Source organism: Erpetoichthys calabaricus, chromosome 13 (genome assembly GCF_900747795.2).
Source record: "Erpetoichthys calabaricus chromosome 13, fErpCal1.3, whole genome shotgun sequence".
Taxonomy (NCBI): domain Eukaryota; kingdom Metazoa; phylum Chordata; class Cladistia; order Polypteriformes; family Polypteridae; genus Erpetoichthys; species Erpetoichthys calabaricus.
The window spans coordinates 8,648,962-8,676,444 of record NC_041406.2 but is presented as its reverse complement, the minus strand read 5'-3'; the positions used below and the strand labels follow the sequence as shown (position 1 = coordinate 8,676,444).

The 27,483-nt window shown below is 40.5% G+C and overlaps 1 protein-coding gene across 4 annotated transcripts in view; it reads left to right on the top strand.

Annotated features, from left to right (window-relative positions):
- The window catches only part of topaz1 (testis and ovary specific TOPAZ 1), a 124,451-nt gene that overhangs the window by 41,888 nt on the left and 55,080 nt on the right, over positions 1–27,483 (top strand). For 2 of the 4 annotated variants that reach the window (XM_051935620.1, XM_028817937.2), the window contains 4 exons: positions 4,124–4,239; positions 6,519–6,583; positions 6,672–6,794; positions 11,508–11,565. In XM_051935620.1, coding sequence (XP_051791580.1) covers positions 4,124–4,239; positions 6,519–6,583; positions 6,672–6,794; positions 11,508–11,565 — 362 coding nt within the window. The remainder of the gene's footprint in view (positions 1–4,123; positions 4,240–6,518; positions 6,584–6,671; positions 6,795–11,507; positions 11,566–27,483) is intronic. The other 2 variants (XM_028817934.2, XM_028817935.2) reach the window with 2 other exon arrangements.

The window sequence follows — 27,483 nt, the reverse complement described above, 5'->3', positions numbered from 1 at the left end:
AAGCATTCTTTGTTTACAGCATTTTTTCACACCTGCCTAAAAAATTTGCACATGACTATATACATATACACACATATACAGTGCATCCGGAAAGTATTCACAGCCCATCACTTTTTCCACATTTTCTTATGTTACAGCCATATTCCAAAATGAATTAAATACATTTTTTTCCCCAGAATTCTACACACAACACCCCATAATGACAATTTGAAAAAAGATTACTTGAGGTTTTTGCAAATTTATTAAAAATAAAAAAACGGAGAAATCACATGTACATAAGTATTCACAGCCTTTGCTCAATACTTTGTCGATGCACCTTTGGCAGCAATTCCAGCCTCAAGTCTTTTTGAATATGATGCCACAAGCTTGGCACACCTATCCTTGGCCAGTTTCGCCCATTCCTCTTTGCAGCACCTCTCAAGCTCCATCAGGTTGGATGGGAAGTGTCGGTGCACAGCCATTTTAAGATCTCTCCAGAGATGTTCAATCAGATTCAAGTATGGGCTCTGGCTGGGCCACTCAAGGACATTCACAGAGTTGTCCTGAAGCCACTCCTTTGATATCTTGGCTGTGTGCTTAGGGTCGTTGTCCTGCTGAAAGATGAACCGTCGCCCCAGTCTGAGGTCGAGAGCGCTCTGGAGCAGGTTTTCATTCAGGATGTCTCTGTACATTGCTGCAGTCATCTTTCCCTTTATCCTGACTAGTCTCCCAGTCCCTGCCTCTGAAAAACATCCGCACAGCATGATGCTGCCACCACCATGCTTCACTGTAGGGATGGTATTGTCCTGGTGATGAGCGGTGCCTGGTTTCCTCCAAATGTGACGCCTGGCATTCACACCAAAGAGTTCAATCTTTGTCTCATCAGACCAGAGAATTTTCTTTCTCATGGTCTGAGAGTCCTTCAGGTGCCTTTTGGCAAACTCCAAACGGGCTGCCATGTGCCTTTTACTAAGGAATGGCGTCCGTCTGGCCACTCTATCATACAGGCCTGATTGGTGGATTGCTGCAGAGATGGTTGTCCTTCTGGAAGGTTCTCCTCTCTCCACAGAGGACCTCTGGAGCTCTTACAGAGCAACCATCGGGTTCTTGGTCACCTCCCTTCTGCCCCAATCGCTCAGTTTAGATGGCCGGCCAGCTCTAGGAAGAGTCCTGGTGGTTTCGAAATTCTTTCATTTACGGATGATGAAGGCCACTGTGCTCATTGGGACCTTCAAAGCAGCAGAAATTTTTCTGTAACCTTCCCCAGATAGATACTTTTTTAATCCCATGGGGAAATTCACAGATTTGTGCCTCAAGACAATCCTGTCTCGGAGGTCTACAGACAATTCCTTTGACTTCATGCTTGGTTTGTGCTCTGACATGAACTGTCAACTGTGGGACCTTATATAGACAGGTGTGTGCCTTTCCAAATCATGTTCAGTCAACTGAATTTACCACAGGTGGACTCCAATTAAACTGCAGAAACATCTCAAGGATGATCAGGGGAAACAGGATGCACCTGAGCTCAATTTTGAGCTTCATGGCAAAGGTTGGGAATACTTATGTACATGTGCTTTCTCATTTTTTTTATTTTTAATAAATTTGCAAAAATCTTGAGTAAACTTTTTTCACATTGTCATTATGGGGCGTTGTGTGTAGAATTCTGAGGAAAAAAATGAATTTAATCCATTGTGGAATAAGGCTGTAACGTAACAAAATGTGGAAAAAGTGATGCGCTGTGAATACTTCCCGGATGCACTGTATGTATATGTGTGTATATATGTACGTATATATACAATGTATATATGTATGTGTATATATTTATGTGTATATGTATATGTATATACAGTGGAACCTCGGTTCACGAACATCTCGGTACATGTTCAACTCGGTTTACGACCAAAAAGTTTGCCAAACTTTTGCCTCGGTTCATGACCACACACTCGGTATACGAACAAGCCAGTTTCCCTTCCTGTTCGTACGCGCCGATTACTGTATTTAAGCACGTGTTCAGCCTCTCCCTGTTCGTTGTTCTCAGTCAGACTTGCATGCTTTACCTGTTAACTCTTTGTGCTGTACGGTATTTTCTGTCCTTTTGCATTTAACCATGGCTTCTAAGTAAGTGAAGAGTGGTGAGAAGAAAGTGTTGCAATGTTACTTTTCTCTTTTTTCAAATGTTCATTTTTTTCCCTGTGCTTAAAACTCATTTAAAAAAAAAAAAAAGTGTTTATACAGCGATTGGATTGTAAGGCTATAGCGTGAACTGCTGCAATGTTGCAGAGCGAGAGGGGGCTGGCGTGCTGTTGAGAGAGAGGGGGGGGGGCTGGCGTGCTGTTGAGAGAGACGGGGGGCTGGCGTGCTGCTGAGAGAGAGAGGGGGGGGCTGGCGTGCTGCTGAGAGAGAGGGGGGGGCTGGCGTGCTGCTGAGAGAGAGAGAGGGGGCTGGCGTGCTGCTGAGAGAGAGAGAGGGGGCTGGCGTGCTGCTGAGAGGGAGAGAGAGGGCTGGTGTGCTGCTGAGAAAGAGCGAGCCTGCGCTTGCAGCTGAGCAGGGAGCCTGGGTGTTTTGTCAGTGTTATTCAATGTTTTTACATTAGTTTACTATTACACTGTGCATTCTATGTTGTAATTAACTATATTTGTGCTTAAAAATCTTTAAAAAAATATATTTACATACAGTTCGTACGGTCTGGAACGGATTAATTGTATTTACGTACAATCCTATGGGGGAAATTGCTTCGGTTCACGACCAAATCGGTTTACGACCATAGGTTTGGAACGAATTATGGTCGTGAACTGAGGTTCCACTGTGTATGTATGTATATATGTGTGTATGTGTATATATGCTTTTTTTCCAGTTAGCAAGTTTTAAAATGCTAAATAAATCTTATTTTGGAATTGACCCTTAAACTTCCTTTTACTGCATTGCAGCCAGGATAGGCACCTAATCCCCGTTCCCCATAATTGGACAGGCCACTTAAAAAATGAATGAATAGTTGGATGGACAGCTTAAAGCCCTAACCATTAGATTCAGCAGTCGAATGCACATTTAATTTTGGAATCATTTCTAACTCCCTCTTTCAGATACTGAACACTACAAATGAAATAGATTTTAGGTCGCAACTGATTGATCACCTTCTTAAGTTCTGCATTAGTCGTAAAATGTTTATCAACCAATTCCATACTGGGATAATAATGGCAATAGCAAAATCTTTGTTTTCCTTGAACAAGCATTGGGAATTTGGGAATTTTGTTCCTTTTTTTTTTTGGACATAAGGAATTGGTGTGATTCAGTCCCATCCTAAAATTCAAGCCCCGGCCCCTATTCATCAAACTGTGGAGAGAATTATCTAACATTCAAAAGAGGTACTTGGCCCAACTGTCTTAGCAGGTAAGACTTAAATCTTAAAAGTCAAATTAGACTTTCCTACGAAAGCCAACTCCAGCCAGCGAGTCTTATCTCTTGGGAATCATAGCTCTGAGCATGCTGCAGATTATATTAATTTTGATTGGTAAAAAATGGCCTGGAGGAAAAATGGCTGGACAGGTGAATTAAATAAATCATCCACCCATGTTCTGCTAGTTATCAGGTTCTGGGTCACAGGAGCAGAGATGTCCATTTTCTCCGCCGCCACCTCCCAGTCCTCCAAGGTATACCACAATATTTCCATGCCAGCTGAGAGATATAATCTGTTGACTGTGTCCTCAAGGTCTCATTTTTGGAAATGCCCAAAACACCTCCACAGAGATATGTTAAGGATGGATCCTAACCAGATGCCTGAACTGCTGTAGCTGGCTGGCTTCTTTCAAAAAATCACATTGTACTGAGCTGCTTGTTAATGTAACTTTCTATGTCAAAAATAGCCATCCAATAACAGTACTGTAGTAGTGGAATTCATTAGGTTTTACCCAGTTTGAGAGAAAATTGGCTAACTTTGGCAAACTTAAAAAAAAAAAAAAAAAAAAGGCATTTAAATAAGTTTTGGTGGCGATGATGATTATAAATCCTATTTGATCATTTATAGAATGTTATTTTTTAATTAAATTGTTTAGTTAGTTTACTGGCATGTAAGATGATGGAAAAGCGTGGAACAAATTCCTCATTTCTAGCAAATTAATTTTGTTACTGACTTTCTCCCATCCTCCAGCAGTGTATGGATATCGGCTCCGGAAACTTCAAAGTTTGACAGGAGGCAACAAAGAATAAACCAGAATTCATCATCCATGGATCTGTCCAACACATTGTCAGGGTTTCAGATTAATGGTACGTACAGAGTAAACATCTTCATGACCAAAAGGTGACAGATGACATCCGAAAACAAAAACAAAATATTATCAATAAAAACTGAAAATTAGTATTTCACAAAAAGCCCTTCTTTTTGTTTGTTGTTTTGTTTGTTTGTTTATTTTGTAATACCAAAGGCTGAGATGGATTTTAAAAATCATATGTGGGCTTCAGGAGTGGCCCAATAATATCAAAAAAAAAAGTCTATGGAAAAAAATCTCAAATTGCTCAAGTCCCTTAATCCAGTCATGCTCAGATACACCATTTCTGAAAAATCCTTTCATGCACAGTAATGATGCTCACTCTAGATGACTGAGCTTTTGAATTGAAGACCCCGGTATAATTTGAGCATGCTTTACCATCATGCATAGGAGGGTTTTTTGGACATGATTTATTTAACAATATTTTAGTAAAAATTAATGTTCTTGTAATATTTGGATTATGCAACACAAGTTTTGATTTTTTTTCCTTTTTAATGCATGCTTTGATGCTGTTTAATTTGGGTCCTCTTTAAACCCCATTGTATCTCTAATTTTCTTGATCTCCGTTTAAATGAACACGTGACATTGATTTTTTTTTTTGCCATCCCTGAAAACAATGCATGCAAGTAACAGATATATCATTTTTAAGATGAGTATATTTTTAATAAATTAATAATGTATTCCTGACAGTAGGTAAGTTGCATCAAAATCTAGTCTAGATCCTTTTGAAAAGTTGTCAAATTATTACCTCGCCAACTTCATGATTTAGTAGTTTCTTCTAGATTCTTTTCATCCTTTGCATGAAACTGTGCTTCTGTGCTGAATCAGCATAATTCATGCCTTTGAAAGAACTGGGTTTGGTTCTCAAGATTAAGGAGATTTTTTTCCTTCGCCTGTCAAAATAGAATTTTTTTTTTCTTTTTCTGGAGGTCTGCGCAGTACTGTTTTTTCAGTCCTGTTGACACAATACTTTCCTCCTAGTCCCGGCCACATTTTCATTTTCCTCTTTAAAAGAAACATGAATTAAGCGCATACCCTAAATCAGGGGTAGGCAGTGTCGGTCCTGGTGAGCCGCAGTGGCTACAGGTTTTCATTCCAACCCAATTGCTTAATTAGAAACCAATCATTGCCAATCTCAGACCTTATTTAATTTTATGGCTTGTTAGTCTGTGCAATGTAAGGCTCTTATATCGTAGATTTTTTTCCTTTCCAAGGATATCATCCAAATGATTTGAAGCCTAAAACAGATCATTTTCAGTCTGTCACATTTTTCTATTAAGTGTTTTATTAAATCAAACAGTGCATGATGAACACACACAGATGTAATTGGAAAAAAGCTAGCTGGAGAACTGCTGGCTGCTTTGTCTTTTACATCTTATTGCTAATAAGGAGCAATTAAAACACAGAATGCAGCAGTTTAAGATTGAAATAAGCAATTAAGGTTGGAGAACCTTAACAAGCGAGACCACTAAAATGAAGCATCAAAATGTTACTTAAGCAATATGTGCTTCATCAGCAATAATTGAGTTCTCGTTAAGGAACTGGGTTGGAACAAAAACCTGCACATACTGCGGCTCACCAGGACCGACATTGCCTACCCCTGCCCTAAATGGATCCTTCAGAATTTACTTTTTGGGCAAGGAAAATACTCCAGCCTGTAATTGCTATGGTGCATCTATCATCATAAGCCGCTGTTTGCATGTGGTACAATGCCTGTAATAGTTAATTTGAAAATTCAGTTTTAAATAACAGGACATAACCTAACTGGATTCTTAAAGCTGCAGGAACTGTGCAGGTCTTTTTTTCCAGTTGTTTTTGCTGCCTTCTTAGTAGTTGGTTTTCCATCTAGGATAAGGTTCTTAACTTGTGACATTGCTGCATGGAGGGTCTCCAGTGCTGTTTGAAGGTGAAAGTTATGTAATTCATGTAGAATGACCACAAAATTAAAATTATTGTTGAAATTATTGAAAATGTATTGTCATACCTGGTTTCTCAAAGTGAACACTTTAATTCACACATTTGTTTTTTTTCCTGTGTACCTGAAGAATTTGCCCTACTACCTCTGTAAATAGGGTTTGTTTAGATATCATATACTTGGCTTATAACATGGATATTGTTATGGGCAATTCCATAAATAACTGAACTTTTATTATTGTTGCTATTTATTTAATCTGTATCCTTTTCAGGAAAAGAAGAGCTTTTTGATAGATGAAATTACTTTTGTTTAAGGAAAGGCATTATTTCTTAATAGTTTTTAACATAACCATTGTCTTTCAGTTACAGATTTCAAATTCTGCATGGCGCCAAATTTTTCCTCACAAATCAACACGTGCAATCCCATAGTAAGTAGACACCTGTTAAATGTGTTTAACTTAAGTAAATTTTTGTTTCTGCTTTATGATCTATTATATAATTGTTTCATTCTTCAAGGCAAAAGAAAGTATTGAGCATGCCTATAAATCAAGATATTGCAGATTTTATTTCTTCAATAACAGTGGATGTGAAAGAGTTGATTGTCGGTTTTCACATTTCCTTCTCGAAGATGATGAAAAGGTAAAGATTAGTAAAGAGTGTCATGTACCTTTAAATAAGAAATAAGTCATTGCTGTTTGCCTACAACCTTTTTAATTGAAAATTTGGATATTTTTTTGTTTTTTCTCCCCTTTTTTGTGGTGTTAAGAACTGAATAATCAGTTTCTATACTGTTAACAATAAACAGATTTATTTAAAATTATTGCAGGTTCAGAGAATGTGTCAGACATGCATGCACCTCAGTTCTCACTATGAAAGACGTGTGTGTGTGGAGCAGTCACTCTGCTCAGCCACAGCCACAGGAGTTGGTGTGTATTCTATGAAAAATCTAGAAGCTTATACACGTGACTTGCACTTGCTGAGATGGTGCATACATTTACGTCAAAAAATTTTCAGTGCTTGCATGCACCTCACTTTCATTCAACCCATGCAGATAATGCCATGTTTCTGGTAATTGCATGTTGTACGTTCACCCAGCGAGCTACCATACGTTTGCCTAAGACAGACTGCAGCGTGTTCCACTCAATTTGTGTGTGTATATGTATGTGTGTGTGTGTGTGTGTGTGTGTGTGTGTGTGTGTGTGTGTGTATATGTGTATGTATATACAGTGATCCCTCGCTATATCGCGCTTCGCCTTTCGCGGCTTCACTCCATCGCGGATTTTATATGTAAGCATATTTAAATATATATCGCGGATTTTTCGCTGCTTCGCGGGTTTCTGCGGACAATGGATCTTTTAATTTCTGGTACATGCTTCCTCAGTTGGTTTGCCCAGTTGATTTCATACAAGGGACGCTATTGGCAGATGGCTGAGAAGCTACCCAACTTACTTTCTCTCTCGCGCGCACTGACGTAGGGGGGTGTGAGCAGGGGAGCTGTTCGCACACCTAGACGATAAGGACGTTGCTACTTTCTGTGTGCAGCTGCTTCCTGAAGGACATGCTACACGGTGCTTCGCATACTTAAAAGCTCAAAGGGCACGTATTGATTTTTGACTTTGTTTTTCTCTGGCTCTCTCTCTTTGTCTGCTCCTGACGGAGGGGGTGTGAGCTGCCGCCTTCAACAGCTTTGTACCGGCGGTGCTTTGCATACTTAAAAACCAAACAGCCCTATTGATTTGTTTGCTTTCCTCTCTGTTTCTTTTGAAGAGGAAGATATGTTTGCATTCTTTTAATTGTGAGACGGAACTGTCATCTCTGTCTTGTCATGGAGCACAGTTTAAACTTTTGAAAAAGAGACAAATGTTTGTTTGCAGTGTTTGAATAACGTTCCTGTCTCTCTACAACCTCCTGTGTTTCTGCGCAAATCTGTCACCCAAGCATGATAATATAAAAATAACCATATAAACATATGGTTTCTACTTCGCGGATTTTCTTATTTCGCGGGTGGCTCTGGAACGCAACCCCCGCGATGGAGGAGGTATTACTGTATGTATATATATATATATATATAAAAATATACACAGTATATTTAAAGGAGGATTTTGAAATCTGCCCTAAACTTAACCTGGAGGCAGTGTAAGGATTTAAGAATAGAAGTTCTGTGTTTGTATTGTCTTGTTCTTGTAATAATTCTTGCAGCAGCATTTTGGATTAACTGGAAGTTGTATAAATAACAGTTTGAGCATCCAGTGAACACCGCATTGCAGTAGTCAATCCTACTAGAAATAAATGCAGGAATTAATTTCTCAGAGTCCTGCTTATTTAGAAAACCTCCTTAATTTCCCAACATTTTTAAGATGGAAGAAACATGATTTGTATAACTTTGTAATGTGCGCTTTAAATGACATGCCTAGAGTCAAAGATAACTCCTAGATTGTGGGCTGATTCAGTAAAATTAATGGTGATTCCAGCGGAGTTAAATGATGACAAAATATTGTTGTGATCAACGTCATTCCCTCCAATAATTAACATGTGTTTTATCTGTATTTAAAGAAAAGTAGTTCTCATCCACTCCTTTAATTCACTAACACAACTAATTAACCCCTTAACCGCCCTCTGCCGGATATATCCGGCATCGTAGCTTTATTGCTGACGCCTTACTGCCGGAATTATCCGGCACATTTGCCTGTGGTTATGTGAATGTCTGGCGCGTAGTATAACTGACAGTTTGGCGTGGGTATTATTACTACGTTGTATTTCGACAACTCTGCGCTTGTATTGGCCGATCACGTGATGTGATTCGAAAGTGAAAGCTGTGAATATGGCGAAACATAAACTGACTTCAAGTGAGGTTTTGCAGGCGATTTTGGACAATAATTCTGATCATGATTGTAGCAGTTCTGAAGAAGATTTTAGCGACAATGATGATCAGCAACGTGCGCTGCATGATACTGTGAATGACGACGCATCGGATGATGGCGATGAGTGGGTGTATCCCCAGCATCTCAACTGGACTGCTGCCCGTTACCTGAGCCAGATATGAAAGATCCAAACCGTGACCGCTTGTTCAAGCTACGTCCTTTGATTGACCATTTATTTGAAACATTTCAGCAGTTAAATACTGCTTGAATAAATGTAAAGTAAAAAAACGAAAATTGTTCAGATTTCTCCTGGCATGGGGAATATTTAGGGAGTTGGCGGTTAAAAGGTTAAAGACAACATTGGAGAAATTTCATTTGGTCTAAAAGAAAGGTATAACTGGGTGTCACCTGTGTATGAGTGAAAATTAACATTGTTTGCTAATGATAGATCCCAGTGGAAGCATGTAAAGTGAAAAGAGTAAAGGTCCCAGTACTGAGCCTTGCAGGACAGCATATTGAACGTCTGTGTATGATGTTGGAGTACTGCCAGCACATTTCTGTACATGCTGGAATAGATTTGATAAATAAGAACTAAACCAGGCAAGTACAGTGCCTGTAAGCCCAACATCATTTTCTAGCCTTCGCAGTAAAACAGAATGGTCAACGGTGTCAAATGCTGCACTTAAGTCTAACAACATACTGTAATTACAGTAGTTTTCTTCATCAGAGGATATCAGAATGTTGTTTACAACACGCATTAGTGCCGTTTCTGTACTATGACCAGTGTGGAAGCCAGACTGGAATTTCTCAAATAAATTGTGATGCATAAGGTGTGACTGTAGCTGATTTAGAGAGAGAGGGTATATTTGAAACGGGTCTGTAGTTATTAATTATGTCTGGGTCTAGGTCTGACTTTTTAAGTAATGGTTTGATGACTGACACTTTTAGTGCTCCAGGTACTAGGCCATGCAATAATTAACTATTAATAATGTTAAGAATAGGAGCTGCAAGAACAACCATTGTGCTTTTTACTAGTTTTATTGGCACTGGATCTAGGCAACAAGTAGTAGGTTTCATTTTAGAAATTAAAGTCAAAACTTCCTGCACTGTTACGGGATTAAAATTTCTAAAATGTTGAATTCAATGTGAGACAGGGTCTGCCAAGCTAGTATGCGGTTTGCACTTTGATGCTGACATGTGGGATCTTGTATATTTTTAATTTTCTCATTAAAGAAGTTAGTATAGTCTGTACTGCTAGTGTCAGTTGGTATTTTGCACTGTAGATCTGAATTCCCATTTGTTAGCCACTGTTCTAAGCAGTACCCGAGGATTATTGTTATTGCTATCTAAAGCTTGCTCAGAATACTATCCTAAAATAATAAAGAGAGGCTTTTTATATTTTTTAACATTCTCTGTCCATGCAATTTTACAGACCTGTAGCTTTGTTGTTCTCCATCTGCGCTCCAGTTTTCGACACTCTAATTTAATTTAAGCTCGAGTGTTCTCATTAAACCAGGGAGAGTTTCAATGTGCTTTAATCACTTTTGTTTTAGCCACTGCGTCCAGAACATCTCTCAAGGTCACATTATAATTTTTTATAAAGTTAACTGATCTAAATGGTTTTCCAAAATTACACTCGACTTACTCAAAGTATCTATAAATTTTGAAGCCGAATTACAACCTAGATGCCGCACTGTCTTTGTTTTAATCTGTGAGTCTACTGGTAAGGGCAAACCAAATCAAACATAATTAAGTAGTGATCAGAAATAATTTCATTTAATGGAGTAATATTCAAATTTTAAATTTCAGCTTTGTAGGTTATAATTAATTGTGTGGTTATGATTATGAGTCGGACCTTTGACAATCTGTCAAAATTCTACTGAATTTAACAAATGAGTACAACGTTTCCTAAAATTGTCAAGTTTTCACATCAGCGTGTACATAAAAATCCCCCATCAACACTGCATGATCATAATTTATAGCCAAATCAAATAAAAGGTTGCCAAATTCAGCCGTGAACAATGAATATGGCCCTGGGTGGTCTGTAGACTAGCACTACAATTGTGTTGGAATCAGTTTTAATATTTAAAATGAATGACTCAAAGCTTAAGTTGCCTAAATTTTTTGAAGCGGTTTGCATTTTGTCACAATGAATTATTCCAATGTTTTATCCAATGTATTAACCAAATATGTTAATGGAAAATACTTAATATTCTGTTGTTTTTACAATGTAAGTTTATAGATAGAGCAGAATGACTTTTTAAAAGGAAAGTTACAATGGAGTATAGTTCTGACCATGAATGTAAATATACATACATATTAATATTTAATAATAATTTTATACTAAAGGATGCCATTTTGCATGAAATCTGAGGCCTGTCCAGAAACTAAATGATTTAATATTAAATCATATTAAAATAGAAAATAATAAGCATAACTGTGTTTTTCTGGCTTCTGTAATTAAATAGGTGTTCCTGTATTAAATTTTCAGGTGTGTATGAATGTTGTTGACAGATTTCTGAAAAACCAGATTACTGTACAACGAGCAGGTAGGACCATTTCCCCAAGTGAATTATTGTATTTGATAAAACTTTTCATTATGGTTCACGCTTAATGGCGTTGTTTAAATGTAGATTTGCTTTTGATTTAGAAATGCATAATAAATGTATGTTTAATTTATTTAGACCAGAGTTATATGTGTGTGCAGTTCAGAAATAGGCTGACCAAGACCAGCAGTTATCCCTTCTTTTACTAACTATAATGCTAATGTTATTACATTTACTCTCAATGATGCAAGTCTTTTTAAGAATAATCCACTTCATTTTTAGTTCTGTTTTTAATTAACAAAATGATTACTTGATTTTATTTATAATTTTAATAATGATGATAAGCTTGGGTGAAGCCAATGCTAATAAAGCATCAGTGCAGCTGTGATCATAGTTCCCCAGTAGCACCCATTCGAGCATTTAAAAAAATGAATTAGATGATTTGTATGGTCATGCAGTTAAGGTCATACATCTCACAGCTTGTTAGTAAGTACTATTACAAAACTGTATAATCCTTACCTTGGTTGATATATTTTTCTTGTTAAACCAAAGTTAATAAGAATGCATATCCTTGTGCAAACGGTAGTCCTAGCCAGCAACTGCTGAGTTGACATCAGATAATGATGCATCAGTTGGATATATTTTTTACATTATTTAACTAAAAGCAGGTAATGTAAGCAAGTCAGAGTTGTATTTCTTTGGGTCTCATATAATGATGAAAATTGTGGATTGCCAGAACCCTACAATGCAGTATTTTTATTATAACTGGGCTATGATACTATACTTTTGCAGTTTTTTTAAATTATAAGTTGAGCAATAATATTCACTTCTGCAGTACATTGTTGTTCATTAATCTTCATTTTTATTTATCAAAACTTGTAAAAATGTGTAAATATGTCATTCCCAATAAGAAAATCACTTCAGTCCACCTTTTTTGATTATGTAAAGAACAAGAAAGCACCAATACTACTCATTTGTACTTGTATTGGCCCAATACCACCCCCTAGGTACTCATACTAATTAATTCTTTCGACATTTTACTAGTACCGAAACAAGTACTGGTCTCTAAGGTCATTTGGCCCCCCAAAAAAATGCTGGGAAAGGTATGTAGTAATGGAAAAACTTCAAGGCAATTGCTTTTTGCCAGAGAAACAAGGATGCCAGTTACTGGTAAAAAAATAATCCCCATTTAACCATTTCCTAACTATTTCTGAATACAAAAGTTACTTCCACTGGAACTGTCACATTCTAATTTGACATTAGAATATATGAATATATTTTATACACCCCTTTTGGTATATGAAATAAAATTAAAAGTTTCAGATCTTGCCACTCAGCTTCGTGCTACTGTGGTCATCACACTGTCATTTGCTAGAAGACTGACCGGTGCTGTTGGATGCATAGTCCACTTTTGGCTGCAGGCAAACTTTACATGTTGAAGGCAACATTGATGAAGTGTACTCTATGTATTTATAGAAATAACAAAATAAAAAAATACAAAAAAAAAAATGATAGATTGATTTTCCTATTCACACAATGCCATTTCCCAATGTAGAAGAACTGATCTTCAATTTTATGAGAATTTTTTCATTTTAAACATAACATACAGTATATACTGTATGGAACATAATTGATGCTGCCCTGAGTTTTCCACATTACTTCCTTGGTGCTTTAGACCCACATATACAGTTTGCCTGTAGTGCATTTAATTCTCTACCAGTTGCACTTCAGATATGTGATATCTCTAAATAAACCTCAAATGCAGTTTTTGTTTTTAAATTTTCCTTGTATGAATTGTGAAATTTTTAAAAAACTGCAGTAATACAAGGATGTCAGTTTCAGATGCCGGACGGCTTGCAAGTAGCTACGTGCTTGTGTTACTGACGCTTACGAAACATGATTTTTCCTTGATTTTTAATTACTTTGGCTGGGGGCGCAAGAACATTTATAAGTGTGTCCCTAAGCTTCTCCTGTTTTGTCTTTGCTTTGTGCTTAATATCATTGTTCCGTTCAGATATTAACCTTCGGACCAGTCTGAGGTCCAGAGCTCTGTGGAGCAGATTTTTATTAAAAATATGTGTGTACTTGGCTCTGTTCAGCTGTCCCTCAACCTGACTAATCTCCTAATTGCTGCCCTATAGCATGATGCTGCCACCACCATGCTTCACCGTTGAAATGGTATTGTGCAGGTGATGAGCGGTGAGGCCGAGCAGTTCAAGCTTAATTTCATCAAACCAGCGAGTCTTGCTTTTCATTGAGTCCTTTAGATGTGCTTATTTATTTATTTTTGCAAACTCCCAAGTGGGCTTTCACTTGTTGCCTAGCCATTCTACCATAAAGCCCATGGAAACCACTGTGGTCTTGATAATGTATCTAAGCTCTGCGGGCTATTCCTTTCAACCTCATAACTTGTTTTTTTGCTTTGATAGACATTGTCAACTGTAGGACCTTCTATAGACCAGTGTATTCCTTTCCTAATCGTGTGCTATCAATTGAATTTACAACAGATGTTCTCCAAATAAGGTGTACAAATATCATAATCATAAGTAGAATGGAATGCATCTGAGCCACATTTCAACAGTCGTTTGAGAACTTGTACCAGTGTGATATTGATGTTTTTTTTTTTTTTTTGGTTTTTTTTTAATTAAATTTGCAGAAAATTCTAAAATTCTGTTTTTGCTTTGCATTCTGGGGTATTGTTTAATCTTTTTTGAATCGTCCTCTATTTTGGGCACCTTGATTTGGCATACTGTGTCAGAAGCATTATAAACTGCACCAATTCTTGGCAGGTAATATAAGTATATACATTAACACTTGTGTTATACTGTGTGTATGTGTATAAAAAAACTGTTGTGTTTATTTTTACTTATTTAATTATTTCTATAGATAGAGTATTTGTAGGTTTAACTAGAAATGGGGGTTACATCTGTAAATTTAGCTTTTGTGGATTGGTGATGCTACATTGGCCCTAGTGTTTGTGTTCACCCTGTGATGAGCTGGAGCCCTGTCCAGAAGTTGTTCCTACCTTTTGGCTTTTGCTTTCTGGGAAAGGCTCCAGATTCCCTGTGACCCTGCCTTTGATAAGCAGGTTTAGAAAATCGGTGGATAGTTTTACTTCCTAGCCTACATGTAACACCACTTAGACACTGGGGAAATTATATGAAAAAAGAGTAACGAGGTACAGGCAGTCCCCAGGTTACATATGAGATAGGGACTGTAGGTTTGTTCTTAAGTTGAATTTTTATGCAAGTCGGAACATGTACATTATTTTAATAAATGCTGTTGTTGACCCACTGTAACCAAGTGCACTGCCAATGAATAATGGAGTTTCACCTCTCTCTGACCTTTTTATTATTTCTACTTTATTTTCCATGGTGATGGTTTTTCTCTTCTTTACTGTGTCACCAGCACTTGCATCAGATTTGTGTTTCAGAGACATTGTTGAAGGGTGAAGACAAAAGGTTAAGATGAGCTCTTCTGCGCAGCACTGTACACGCTATCACAGCAGGAAGGCCCCTCTCGTCCGCATGTCTGGTGTACTGACGAGAGACAACTTCCTGCTATGTACGTAACAGTATAAGCAGGCTTGCTATTGAGAATGAATGGGGGCAGCGAGGGGTGGTTCACCACCCGCCCACCACAGAGTCACCTCCACTTGCATACAGTTGCTGCCTGCAGCTTCAGCCCACCGAGACCGAACCAGGTGCAGCCAAATGCGGGTAGTGAATGCCCCCCCCCCCATTCAACAGGCAGCCACCCGAGGCACACTACAATGCTGCCCCCCGCCGCCCCATTCATCCTCAATGGCCTCCGTTCATCTACAACCGGGTCGCTGCTTGCAGCATCACCAGCTGCTCACCGAGAATGAACGGTGGCAGCCGTTCCAGGTACACTACAAGGCTGTGTGGTGGGCGGGCAGTGAAACACCCCCCTCTGTCCCATCCAGCCTCCGTCCAGTTAGGAGCAAAAGCTGCAGCGGTGTGGTGGGTGTGCAGCGACCCCCCCTCCCTTACGCCCCATTAAGCCTCCGTCCTGCACACAAGCACTTGCTGTGCACCCAGCCGCCCACTGAGAATGAATCAACTGGAACCGCACGAGGGACACTACACTGCGCGAGCAGCGAAACCGCCTCTGTCCAGCCACCGCTTGCAGCGTCCCCAGGCTGGAGATGATGGAGCGGCAGTTACTGAGCAGATGAAGGAGCAGCTGCGGCCCCGTTTGTAAGTCGGATGTCCGTAACTCGGGGACTAGCTGTATTAAGTAAGGGAACAAAAAAAAATAAGCCAGCAGAGAGCAAGAGAGGATCAGTTACAATGACACTTGTAGAAGCATGAAATCTTGCTGCATTTTCAAGGCAAAACAAATTTCATAATGAAAACTTTTATGTGTTTCTGGAAAGTCCTGATTTGTCCTTGCTTTGTGACCAATCAGCTGCCAATGAAGCAGTAGTTTTAACTTTTAGTGTTGCATATTTGAATGGCTGGGTTGAAATGATGGCCAGATTAAACGGCTTTTAATGTAACACCATACTTCTCATCAATAAATTGAGGCTTTGTGTTCATGTCTGATTTTAAAGAGTACAGCTAGAGTTGTGTATCCAACCACTTATCCATTTTATAACCCACTTATCCAATTCAGATCAACTTGTAAAACATTAACGAAAATGCACAACTCCGGGGATGCACGGTTTGCGGGGCTGATAAAACACAATATTTAATTGCTATTGCTGAATCAGCCTTTGTGGCATTTGTGGTGTTTTTGAAATCAAGGTGACGTTTATAACACGAGTAATAGATGTCCATCCATCCATCCATTGTCTCCCGCTTATCCGAGGTCGGGTCGCGGGGGCAGCAGCTTGAGCAGAGATGCCCAGACTTCCCTCTCCCCGGCCACTTCTTCTAGCTCTTCCGGGAGAATCCCAAGGCGTTCCCAGGCCAGTCGAGAGACATAGTCCCTCCAGCGTGTCCTGGGTCTTCCCCGGGGCCTCCTCCCGGTTGGATGTGCCTGGAACACCTCACCAGGGAGGCGTCCAGGAGGCATCCTGATCAGATGCCCGAGCCACCTCATCTGACTCCTCTCGATGCGGAGGAGCAGCGGCTCTACTCTGAGCCCCTCCCGGATGACTGAGCTTCTCACCCTATCTTTAAGGGAAAGCCCAGACACCCTGCGGAGGAAACTCGTTTCAGCCGCTTGTATTCGCGATCTCGTTCTTTCGGTCACTACCCATAGCTCATGACCATAGGTGAGGGTAGGAACATAGATCGACTGGTAAATTGAGAGCTTTGCCTTGCGGCTCAGCTCCTTTTTCACCACGACAGACCGATGCAACGCCCGCATTACTGCGGATGCCGGACCGATCCACCTGTCGATCTCACGCTCCATTCTTCCCTCACTCGTGAACAAGACCCCGAGATACTTGAACTCCTCCACTTGGGGCAGGATCTCGCTACCAACCCTGAGAGGGCACTCCACCCTTTTCCGGCTGAGGACCATGGTCTCGGATTTGGAGGTGCTGATTCTCATCCCAGCCGCTTCGCACTCTGCTGCGAACCGATCCAGAGAGAGCTGAAGATCACGGCCTGATGAAGCAAACAGGACAACATCATCTGCAAAAAGCAGTGACCCAATCCTGAGCCCACCAAACCGGACCCCCTCAACACCCTGGCTGCGCCTAGAAATTCTGTCCATAAAAGTTATGAACAGAATCGGTGACAAAGGGCAGCCCTGGCGGAGTCCAACTCTCACTGGAAACGGGTTCGACTTACTGCCGGCAATGCGGACCAAGCTCTGGCACCGATCGTACAGGGACTGAACAGCCCTTATCAGGGGGGGCCGGTACCCCATACTCTCGGAGTACCCCCCACAGGATTCCCCGAGGGACACGGTCGAATGCCTTTTCTAAGTCCACAAAACACATGTAGACTGGTTGGGCAAACTCCCATGCACCCTCCAGGACCCTGCTAAGGGTATAGAGCTGGTCCACTGTTCCGCGACCAGGACGAAAACCACACTGTTCCTCCTGAATCCGAGGCTCGACTATCCGACGGACCCTCCTCTCCAGGACCCCTGAATAGACTTTTCCAGGGAGGCTGAGGAGTGTGATCCCTCTGTAGTTGGAACACACCCTCCGATCCCCCTTCTTAAAGAGGGGGACCACCACCCCGGTCTGCCAATCCAGAGGCACTGTCCCTGATGTCCATGCGATGTTGCAGAGGCGTGTCAGCCAAGACAGTCCTACAACATCCAGAGCCTTGAGGAACTCCGGGCGTATCTCATCCACCCCCGGGGCCCTGCCACCAAGGAGTTTTTTGACCACCTCGGTGACCTCAGTCCCAGAGATGGGGGAGCCCACCTCTGAGTCCCCAGGCTCTGCTTCCTCATTGGAAGGCATGTTAATGGGATTGAGGAGGTCTTCAAAGTATTCCCCCCACCGACCCACAACGTCCCGAGTCGAGGTCAGCAGTGCACCATCCCCACCATATACAGTGTTGACACTGCACTGCTTCCCCTTCCTGAGACGCCGGATGGTGGACCAGAATCTCCTCGAAGCCATCCGAAAGTCATTCTCCATGGCCTCCCCAAACTCCTCCCCACGCCCGAGTTTTTGCCTCAGCAACCACCAAAGCCGCATTCCGCTTGGCCTGCCGGTACCTATCAGCTGCCTCCGGGGTCCCACAGGACAAAAGGGTCCTGTAGGACTCCTTCTTCAGCTTGACGGCATCCTTCACCGCCGGTGTCCACCAGCGGGTTCGGGGATTGCCGCCACGACAGGCACCGACCACCTTACGGCCACAGCTCCGGTCAGCTGCCTCAACAATAGAGGCACGGAACATGGCCCATTCGGACTCAATGTCCCCCACCTCCCTCGGGATGTGGTCGAAGTTCTGCCGGAGGTGGGAGTTGAAGCTACTTCTGACAGGGGGCTCTGCCAGACGTTCCCAGCAGACCCTCACAACACGTTTGGGCCTACCACGCCTGACCGGCATCCTCCCCCACCATCGAAGCCAACTCACCACCAGGTGGTGATCAGTTGACAGCTCCGCCCCTCTCTTCACCCGAGTGTCCAAGACATGTGGCCGCAAGTCCGACGACACGACCACAAAGTCGATCATTGAACTGAGGCCTAGGGTGTCCTGGTGCCAAGTGCACATATGAACACCCCTATGCTTGAACATGGTGTTCGTTATGGACAATCCGTGACGAGCACAGAAGTCCAATAACAAAACACCGCTCGGGTTCAGATCAGGGGGGCCATTCCTCCCAATCACGCCCTTCCAGGTCTCACTGTCATTGCCCACGTGAGCATTGAAGTCTCCCAGCAGAACGAGGGAGTCCCCAGAAGGTATGCCCTCTAGCACCCCCTCCAGGGACTCCAAAAAGGGTGGGTACTCCGAACTGCTGTTCGGTGCATACGCACAAACAACAGTTAGGACCCGTCCCCCCACCCGAAGGCGAAGGGAGGCTACCCTCTCGTCCACCGGGGTAAACCCCAATGTACAGGCTCCAAGTTGGGGGGCAATAAGTATACCCACACCTGCTCGGCGCCTCTCACCGGGGGCAACTCCAGAGTGGTAGAGAGTCCAGCCCCTCTCAAGGAGATTGGTTCCAGAGTCCAAGCTGTGCGTCGAGGTGAGTCCGACTATATCTAGCCGGAACCTCTCAACTTCGCGCACTAGCTCAGGCTCCTTCCCCTTCAGAGAGGTGACATTCCACGTCCCAAGAGCCAGTTTCTGTAGCCGAGGATTGGACCGCCAAGGTCCCCGCCTTCGGCCACCACCCAACTCACACTGCACCCGACCTCCTTGGCCCCTCCCATAGGTGGTGAGCCCATGGGAAGGGGGACCCACGTTGCCTCTTCGGGCTGTGCCCGGCCGAGCCCCATGGGTGCAGGCCCGGCCACCAGGCGCTCGCCATCGAGCCCCACCTCCAGGCCTGGCTCCAGAGTGGGGCCCCGGTGACCCGCGTCCGGGCAAGGGAAAACGCCGTCCAAAATTGTTTTTCTTCATAGGAGGTTTGTTTAACTGCTCTTTGTCTCATCCCTCACCTAGGACCAGTTTGCCTTGGGTGGCCCTACCAGGGGCATAAAGCCCCGGACAACAGAGCTCCTAGGATCATTGGGACACGCAAACCCCTCCACCACGATAAGGTGACGGTTAAAGGAGAGGAGTAATAGATGTGTGACTTAATAATGTTTATTTACATAGCTCCTTATCATAAACTCAAATTCACTTTGCAAGGATAATCAAAGTTCAATTACTAGTGTTGTCATGATACCAAAATTTCAAACTTCAATATGATACTAAGAAGGTTTTGAAATCTAATACCATTTTTGATACCTAATACAGTATACAGTGGTGCCTCATACAGAGTCTGAACACTAAATTCAAGAGAAATTTGATCCCAAGTTCAAATGATGTTTCTGTGTTTTAACTGCGCTTGCAATAAAAAAAATGCAGCAGCAGATGGAGCTTATGCAGTGAGCGTAAACATCATCTGTTGTGCGCCAAGTTACTGAAAGCATCTCTTGCATTACGCTTGTGTGTTTTGAGTGATTTTTCACTTTATTTTTGTTTTGGTTGGTTATATATACTGTATAACCCCTGTCTATTAACCATGGCATCCAAGAAGAGTGTGGAAGCAACAAAGCCTAAGGCTGGGTTTATACTTGACGCAACTTCTACAGATGCTTCTGCACTGCAATAGGTGAATTGTTTATACTTGCAAGCGTACTTTACGTAAATCTGGAAAATTCCACCAGGTGGCAGTGCGAGATATCATCAAGGTGTGAAAACGTTCAGCTTCCCTGTGCTGCAAGTTGTCTGAAACATCCATAAAATTCAGAGGACACCTTGCCACAATAGCTCTGAAAAGGATGGATTTAATGATTACATCCAACAATCCAGGGATGTGCCCATTCCAGCAAAGATCAGGTGCAAGGCAGAAACAATCCCTGGACGGGGCATCAGCTCATCAGAAAGTGAATACAAGCACACACATACACTGGCGTCATTTTAGTATTGCCAAATCCCCAAACCTTCATGTGTTTGGAAGGAAACTGGAGCACACTGTGGAAAACCACCAGAAAAACCTGTAAATTGCAGGCAGGGAACACCAGGGATGTAACTCCCAGCGAGGTATCAGCGCTACTGCTCTGTCACTGTGCCACCCCCACATGTGTAATTATTAACAGTATTCATTATTTAAGTGAAGTTAACGACTTATCTGCGAAAATGTAACATACAGTTACATCCATTTCTGTAACCTTCCCCAGATTTGTGCCTCGAGACAATCCTGTCTCGGAGGTCTACAGACAATTCCTTTGACTTCACGCTTGGTTTGTGCTCTGACATGAACTGTCAACTGTGGGACCTTATATAGACAGGTGTGTGCCTTTCCAAATCATGTCCAATCAACTGAATTTACCACAGGTGGACTCCAATTAAGCTGTAGAAACATCTCAAGGATGATCAGGGGAAACAGGGTGCACCTGAGCTCAATTTTGAGCTTCATGGCAAAGGCTATGAATACTTATGTACACGTGCTTTCTCAGTTTTTTTAAATTTTAATAAATTTGCAAAATTTTGTAAACTTTTTTCACGTTGTCATTATGGGGTGTTGTGTGTAGAATTCTGAGGAAAAAAATGAATTTAATCCATTTTGGAATAAGGCTGTAACATAACAAAATGTGGAAAAAGTGATGCGCTGTGAATACTTTCCAGATGCACTGTACATGCTTTAACACATTTCATCATGAAAGTGATATCAAGTGTAAATGTGCAGAGGGCTGGCAATTGTTTGCCGCTGCTGTCAGTTCAGAAGGAAGTCCCAGAAGCATATAGCTATTAACAATTGGGTTGGTTTTAAGGTGACGTTTATGACAGTTTAAGGATAAAATAAACTACAAGATTAAAGCTGAAATTTCCACTTTAATCACAAAATACACCTTTTCACTTGTCCCTGTTTTTATTCTGTGTGTGTCAAGTATACTGCTGTACATTCTGATGCTGTTGTAAAGGTGCAAAAAAAAAAAAAAAAAAATAATAAAAAGGCACAAAAGATGGTATGCGAGGCCTTTAAAATGCACCGTGTCATTATGTTGGGAAATATGTGACTGGGAATATAAATGCACCACAGATGCATTTGTAAGTTGTCATTTTGCTTAACCACATCGAACTGTTCATCAGACATTGAGGCACGCACATTGATCCTGTAGGATTTGCAAAGTGGTTTGCTGTCTGTCACATGTAGATCGTAAACAGAGACTCTGACATCATGTTTCAACTTGATCACACTGCACCCCCTAATTTTTGGCTGGTATTGCAACTCACTCACGCATTGCGTTCATTTCTGAGGACGCGTCCAATGAAGGCTGGGAACACGTCAGCCATGATGCATGCGCATACGCGTTCTGAGCATGAACTATAAACTGGTGCTAAGAGGAAGGCTGTAGTATTGCCGATTGTGGTGAAAAAGGAACTTATCGCAAAGTACAGTTATTTGGTGTGTTTATGGAGGGCGACTCCCCTTCCAAACAGTAACCTTTCTTTTCCTCTTCAATAGCCACATGGGTCATCACCACTTTTCACTAAGGTACAGTAAATGCGATTTTCATTTTATTATCTAGTGTTTATGTATTTGTTTTCATATTTTAATGTAATAGGGCATTTGTGTTATTTTTGCCTTAATTATATATATTTGCTGTTTAAGTTTATCAAAATGGATATTTTTTAGGGTCTGGGAACTGATTAATTCACTTTCCATTTTTCTAATGGGGAAAATTGATTTGGATTTTGAGCAATTCAGAGTTCAAATGGCAGCCTGAAGCAAATTAAGTATGAAAAATGAGGCACCACTGTATAATGTTAACTCATTAATAAAATTATTTAAATAAATTGCAGTTCTGTATGTGTTTTAATGTACATATTGATGAAAAGAAATAGTAGAAATTTCATTCATTAAATATATTTCACAAAAGACTGCACTATTTGAATTTGCAACAGTTAATTTTTTTTGTTTGTTTTACATTGATGAAAACAAATGCTGTTACTGAGATAATACAATAAAATGTTACAGATGTCATTAAATGTTAACTGAAGAAATATAGCAATCTTTTCTAAACTATATACATACAAATATTAAAACAAACTTTCAGGTAAAAAGAAATTAATGAGGTCTTTTATAAATATTTGTTTAGAAAAGTAACATTTACATTTACTTATTTGGCTGATGCCTTTATCCAATGTGACTTACAGCATTTATGATACAATTGGTTACATTTCTTTTGGTTTTCCAGTTGGAGCACAGGCAGGTTAAGTGACTTGCTCATATAGTTGCACAGTGTCAGTAGCAGGATTTGAATCCACAGCCTAACGGTTTGAAGTCCAAACATTGCCTGCCTTGCCACACCACTAACACACTTAAAGGTTTTGCATAAATGCAAACCTTACACATTGCTTTTTTGTGTAAATAAACTGCAATATCTTTGTAACTTCCAGACTTTTTGCAAGAAAGATTAGCATGTGAACGTGCTCTTCCCTGAGGCTACAGTGTGCTTTTATTGGGCTGCAAATGAGACCTGACATACTAAATGCTCACTCTGAACCACAGCTGGAAGTGTATGAACAGAAGAAGCAGTAGTGCCACTATGCAGTTAACCATGGAAAAGTTGCAGCACCTTATATTATAAAGTAAATGTGATGAAATAAAATTTTAAAATCACACATGATAAAATCAAGGAAGCAAGGGAGAACAGTACGGAACAAAAGTGACCTGCAGATAAAAATGACTGGAAACCTCTATCTTGATACATTAAACATTTTTACCTGTAGAAACAAAATATATGTTACATCCCTAACTCATCTGCAACATTTTACATGTTTATACTTAACTAGCTGTGTAAGCCCGTGCTTTTTCCTAGAAACTATTGAAATCATCAGGAAAAAAAATTAAAATGTAGAGATGTCAGGTAATTGAAAAGAACTACTCTGGGCATCTTTCTCCTAGGAGGTTTCGTTTTGCTGACGTGCTTGTATCGTTTGTGCATTAGCGGCTAAGTCCCTGTCTTTCTTCGGAGGTTTCATTTTGCCGACATGCTCACCTTGCTTGTGTATTAGCGGTGGGAGGAAAAGTAAAAGAGATTCTGTTTTGCTGACGTGCTCGCCTCACTTCTGTATTAGCGGCTAAGCGAGCAACTTTTTCTTCAGAGGTTTTGTTTAGCTGACGTGCTCGCCTTTCTTATGTATCTTTGGAGGTGGAGCCGTTAGCCCGACTCCACCTCTAACTTCCAGACAGACAGACACTTCCACGCGTAGACATTTATATATAAGGTAAGTTTGTAAACTTAAATTTCCATAATTTAGAAATAAGATACCTTTTCTTTTGTATTGACTTGCTTGCAGTTTTTGCATACAGGCTTGTATGTATCTGGTTATTTTATTTCCACATTTGCAATAAAGCCAAAGTATTTCCAGATGCCTCTCAGGCTGTCCTGTTTGTCAGTTTTTTTGTTTTCTTATTGTTTAAATTTATTTCAAGAAAATAACATTGCATCCAGTTGAGTTGAGTTTATACAACAATGACATTTGTAGTCAAGTTAGGTTAAAAAAAAATCACAAAGCTTTAAAAAAAAAAAGGAACAAAAGAAGACAAAACAACAAAACAGAAATTAGCCCCCCATCCATACTTTATCAGCGTGCTGGTTAAGGCCCTGAAATTGCCATCTTAACACTAGAATTACTAGAGCCTACGAAAAAACTCGTAGATCCGTCCCAGCTTAAATCGCTTCTTAAATCCATTTGAACCTTTCCGCCAGCGTCTCTTGTCTTCTAAATGTGCAGATAAAGACAAGCTGCAAGCAGCCCGGCTATTCCATCCCCCCACCAACTTAGAACGTGCACGAACTTCTCCCAGCTCATGCCTTGATTAATTATCTGGGAGTGAAGTGAAGTTTTAGAGTGGAAATAATAGCTCGTTATTTGGAACACACGCATTTCATGTGTGTTCCGTTTCTACAGTAATCTGTGTAAACACATTTTTAAAACAAACATTTTTCATATTCTAGTAGTAAATGACAAAATGTAGGCATAAACTATATAATGTATGAAGCCTGAAGTCCAAATATTAAAGAAACACTTTCACAAAAGGTAAAAATATAACAGAACAAGTGCGCTTTTATTCAAAAATATAACTGCAGAAAAAAAAGGAGCCTTAGCGTGCGACATTGACACACATTTACTATGACTGCCACCATGGCGCAATAGTATCAATTGCTGACTGGGAATCAAAAGGTTACGTGTTCGATCCTGCACAACTCTATTTTGAGAAGTGAACTGCTCATATTCTTACTATTTTAGAATAAAAACATATATTTGATTTCAATCTGTAACAGCCGGTGTAATTTATGATACTTGTAAAGGTTAGCTTTGTTTTTTTTTTTTTTATTCACTTTTCATTCTCTCAGTTGCATTCAGGATCCTTCCCTAATCCCCCCCATCTGACACTGCTGTTTTCACATAAAGACGCGCTATAGCTCTGCAGTGTATCACGATACATACTATCACCCCCAACCCCCCATCCAAGGATCTGACACACAAACGCTGGCGAATCTGCCTTCTTCGTATCTCGCCGTCACTTGATTTTCTTTTAATTCAGTTTTATTAAGTGTTCCTACTCACGCTGAATTAGTATGCACCTTATGGTCTATGATGTCAAAAAAAAACCAAAAAAAAAAAACAGAGACATAGTTATATATGATATTTGGAATTATTCGTTTTATGACCTGTATAGTACACTTCGGAAAAGTTTGTGGCACGGATGCAACATTATTTATGTTCATTCGCATAACATCTTGCGGTTTGTAATCAGTGACCGCGTGTTTTTTTTCCCTGATCTTGCCAGTCCCCACATGTTGCTGTATGCTGTTTCTTTTGTACTCCAGGACATGCAGAGGAAAGCATAGTAAAGAGCAGTAACTTCAGCGCTATATGCAATCATCAGACACTCCCCATCTGACACTGCTGTTTTCACATAAAGACGCTGTCCTGCTCCACTGACAGACTGAGAAGATCGTTCCTCCCCCAATCTATGCGACTCTTCGATTCCACCCGTGGGGGGTAAACGTTAACATTTACAAAGAAATTGTCTGTTTTTTTCCTGCATTGTTATCAATCTTTAATATTATTTTTTGTATCAGTATGCTGCTGCTGGAGTACGTGAATTTCCCCTTGGGATTAATAAAGTGTCTTATCTATCTATAGCTCTGCAGTGTACTTGCGACTGCATTCTCGTACCAATGCTTGCGAACTGATGTGTCTGCGTGCACTTTTCGTGGCGTTACACATGTATTTTTTGAGCATGCCCGTGTTGCTCAAACACAGAAACATATGTTGATGTACAAGTATAACAAAACAAGTGCCCTTTTATTCAAGACTATAACCGAAGAAAACAGGTTACAGTAGGTGGTTGATATGACAGCTTGCGTGGTGCAATGCTAAGAACTGCTGATTTCCGTTCCGTGCAGAAAACATCGTCGAAGTAATGCAATATTATTTGAAAACGAACAGCGTCAGATCGGGTGTGAATTTATACTGGCGCTGTTAGAGTCAGATCAGAAGCTGAATAAGCTCCTGTTCTGACTCTTGAGTAAAAAGCATGAATTAATCAACAGAAATAACCGCGATCGACATTTTAAACTTAACGATTTACAATGCATACCAATTTATAAATTTTATATCCGTTTGAGGTTAAAAAAAAAAAAAAAAAACACTCTCTCCCCAGCAGGGAATCAAACTTGGGTCTCTGAGACCCAGCTGGGATGCTGCGCTCTGAGTCTGCAAATCTTAGCGTTAAGCCATGGAAAGCGTTGTGTCGTTCTTGAACCTTTTGTAAAAGTGTTTATTTGATCTTTGGACTTCAGGCTTTACACATTCTATAGTTAATGCCTACATTTTGTAACATGTATTACTAAAATATGAAAAAGTTTCTGTTTTAACAATATATTTACACAGATTACTGTAGAAACGGAACACACATGAAATGCGTGTGTTCCAAATAACAATCTCTCTTATTTCCACTCTAAAACTCCAGCAGTTCAGTCACTCCCAGATAATCAAACAAGGCATGAGCTGGGTAAACTTATTGAACTTTCTGCGACGGTGGGGGATGGAATAGCCGGCTGCTTGCTGCTCATCTTAATCGGAACATTTAGAAGACAAAAGACTCTGGCGGAGAGGTGAGAACAGTTTTAAAGTGGGACGGATCTACAAGTTTTTTTGTAGACTCTAGTAATTCTAGTGTTAATACTTTTGAGTGGATGGAAACACGACATCAAATTGAGCCATGGTGAACTAGAAGTGCATTTGTAATGTAGGCTGTAGAATTGATACCATGAAAAATGAGTACTGAAATAATTTTAAAATGTTATGTCAATATATAACAATATTTCAATACTTTTGACGATCCTATACAATAAAATACAAGCATATAAATGTAAAAATAACACAGTACTATAAAACAATCTAGAATATAATAATAATACTTTTTTATTATTGCAAATGATCAACTGATAACCAATCCTGCTCCTGCTTTTTCCACTCCTTCTGACCTAAAACTAGACAATTAAGCCGGTTCTGCACAGTGCAAAACACATTATGTGACTCACAATGAGATTTTAAAGTTTATCCAACTTATTTAAAAGCCAATCGAACATTCCACATTTATTGAGGCAGATCAGCTCCTATATCCTTTCCACCTTAACTTTTATCCTTGCTCAGTATCTTCATCCTTTCCAGGTTTGGATGAACTGCTCCTGTAATAAAATACAATAGAGCTCCTTTGGTGGTAGTGATAGCAGTACTACCAGCTGAGTTTTGGAATATTTAATATATCCTACTTTACTTTCCTCAGTGTCTGTTACATTTTCAG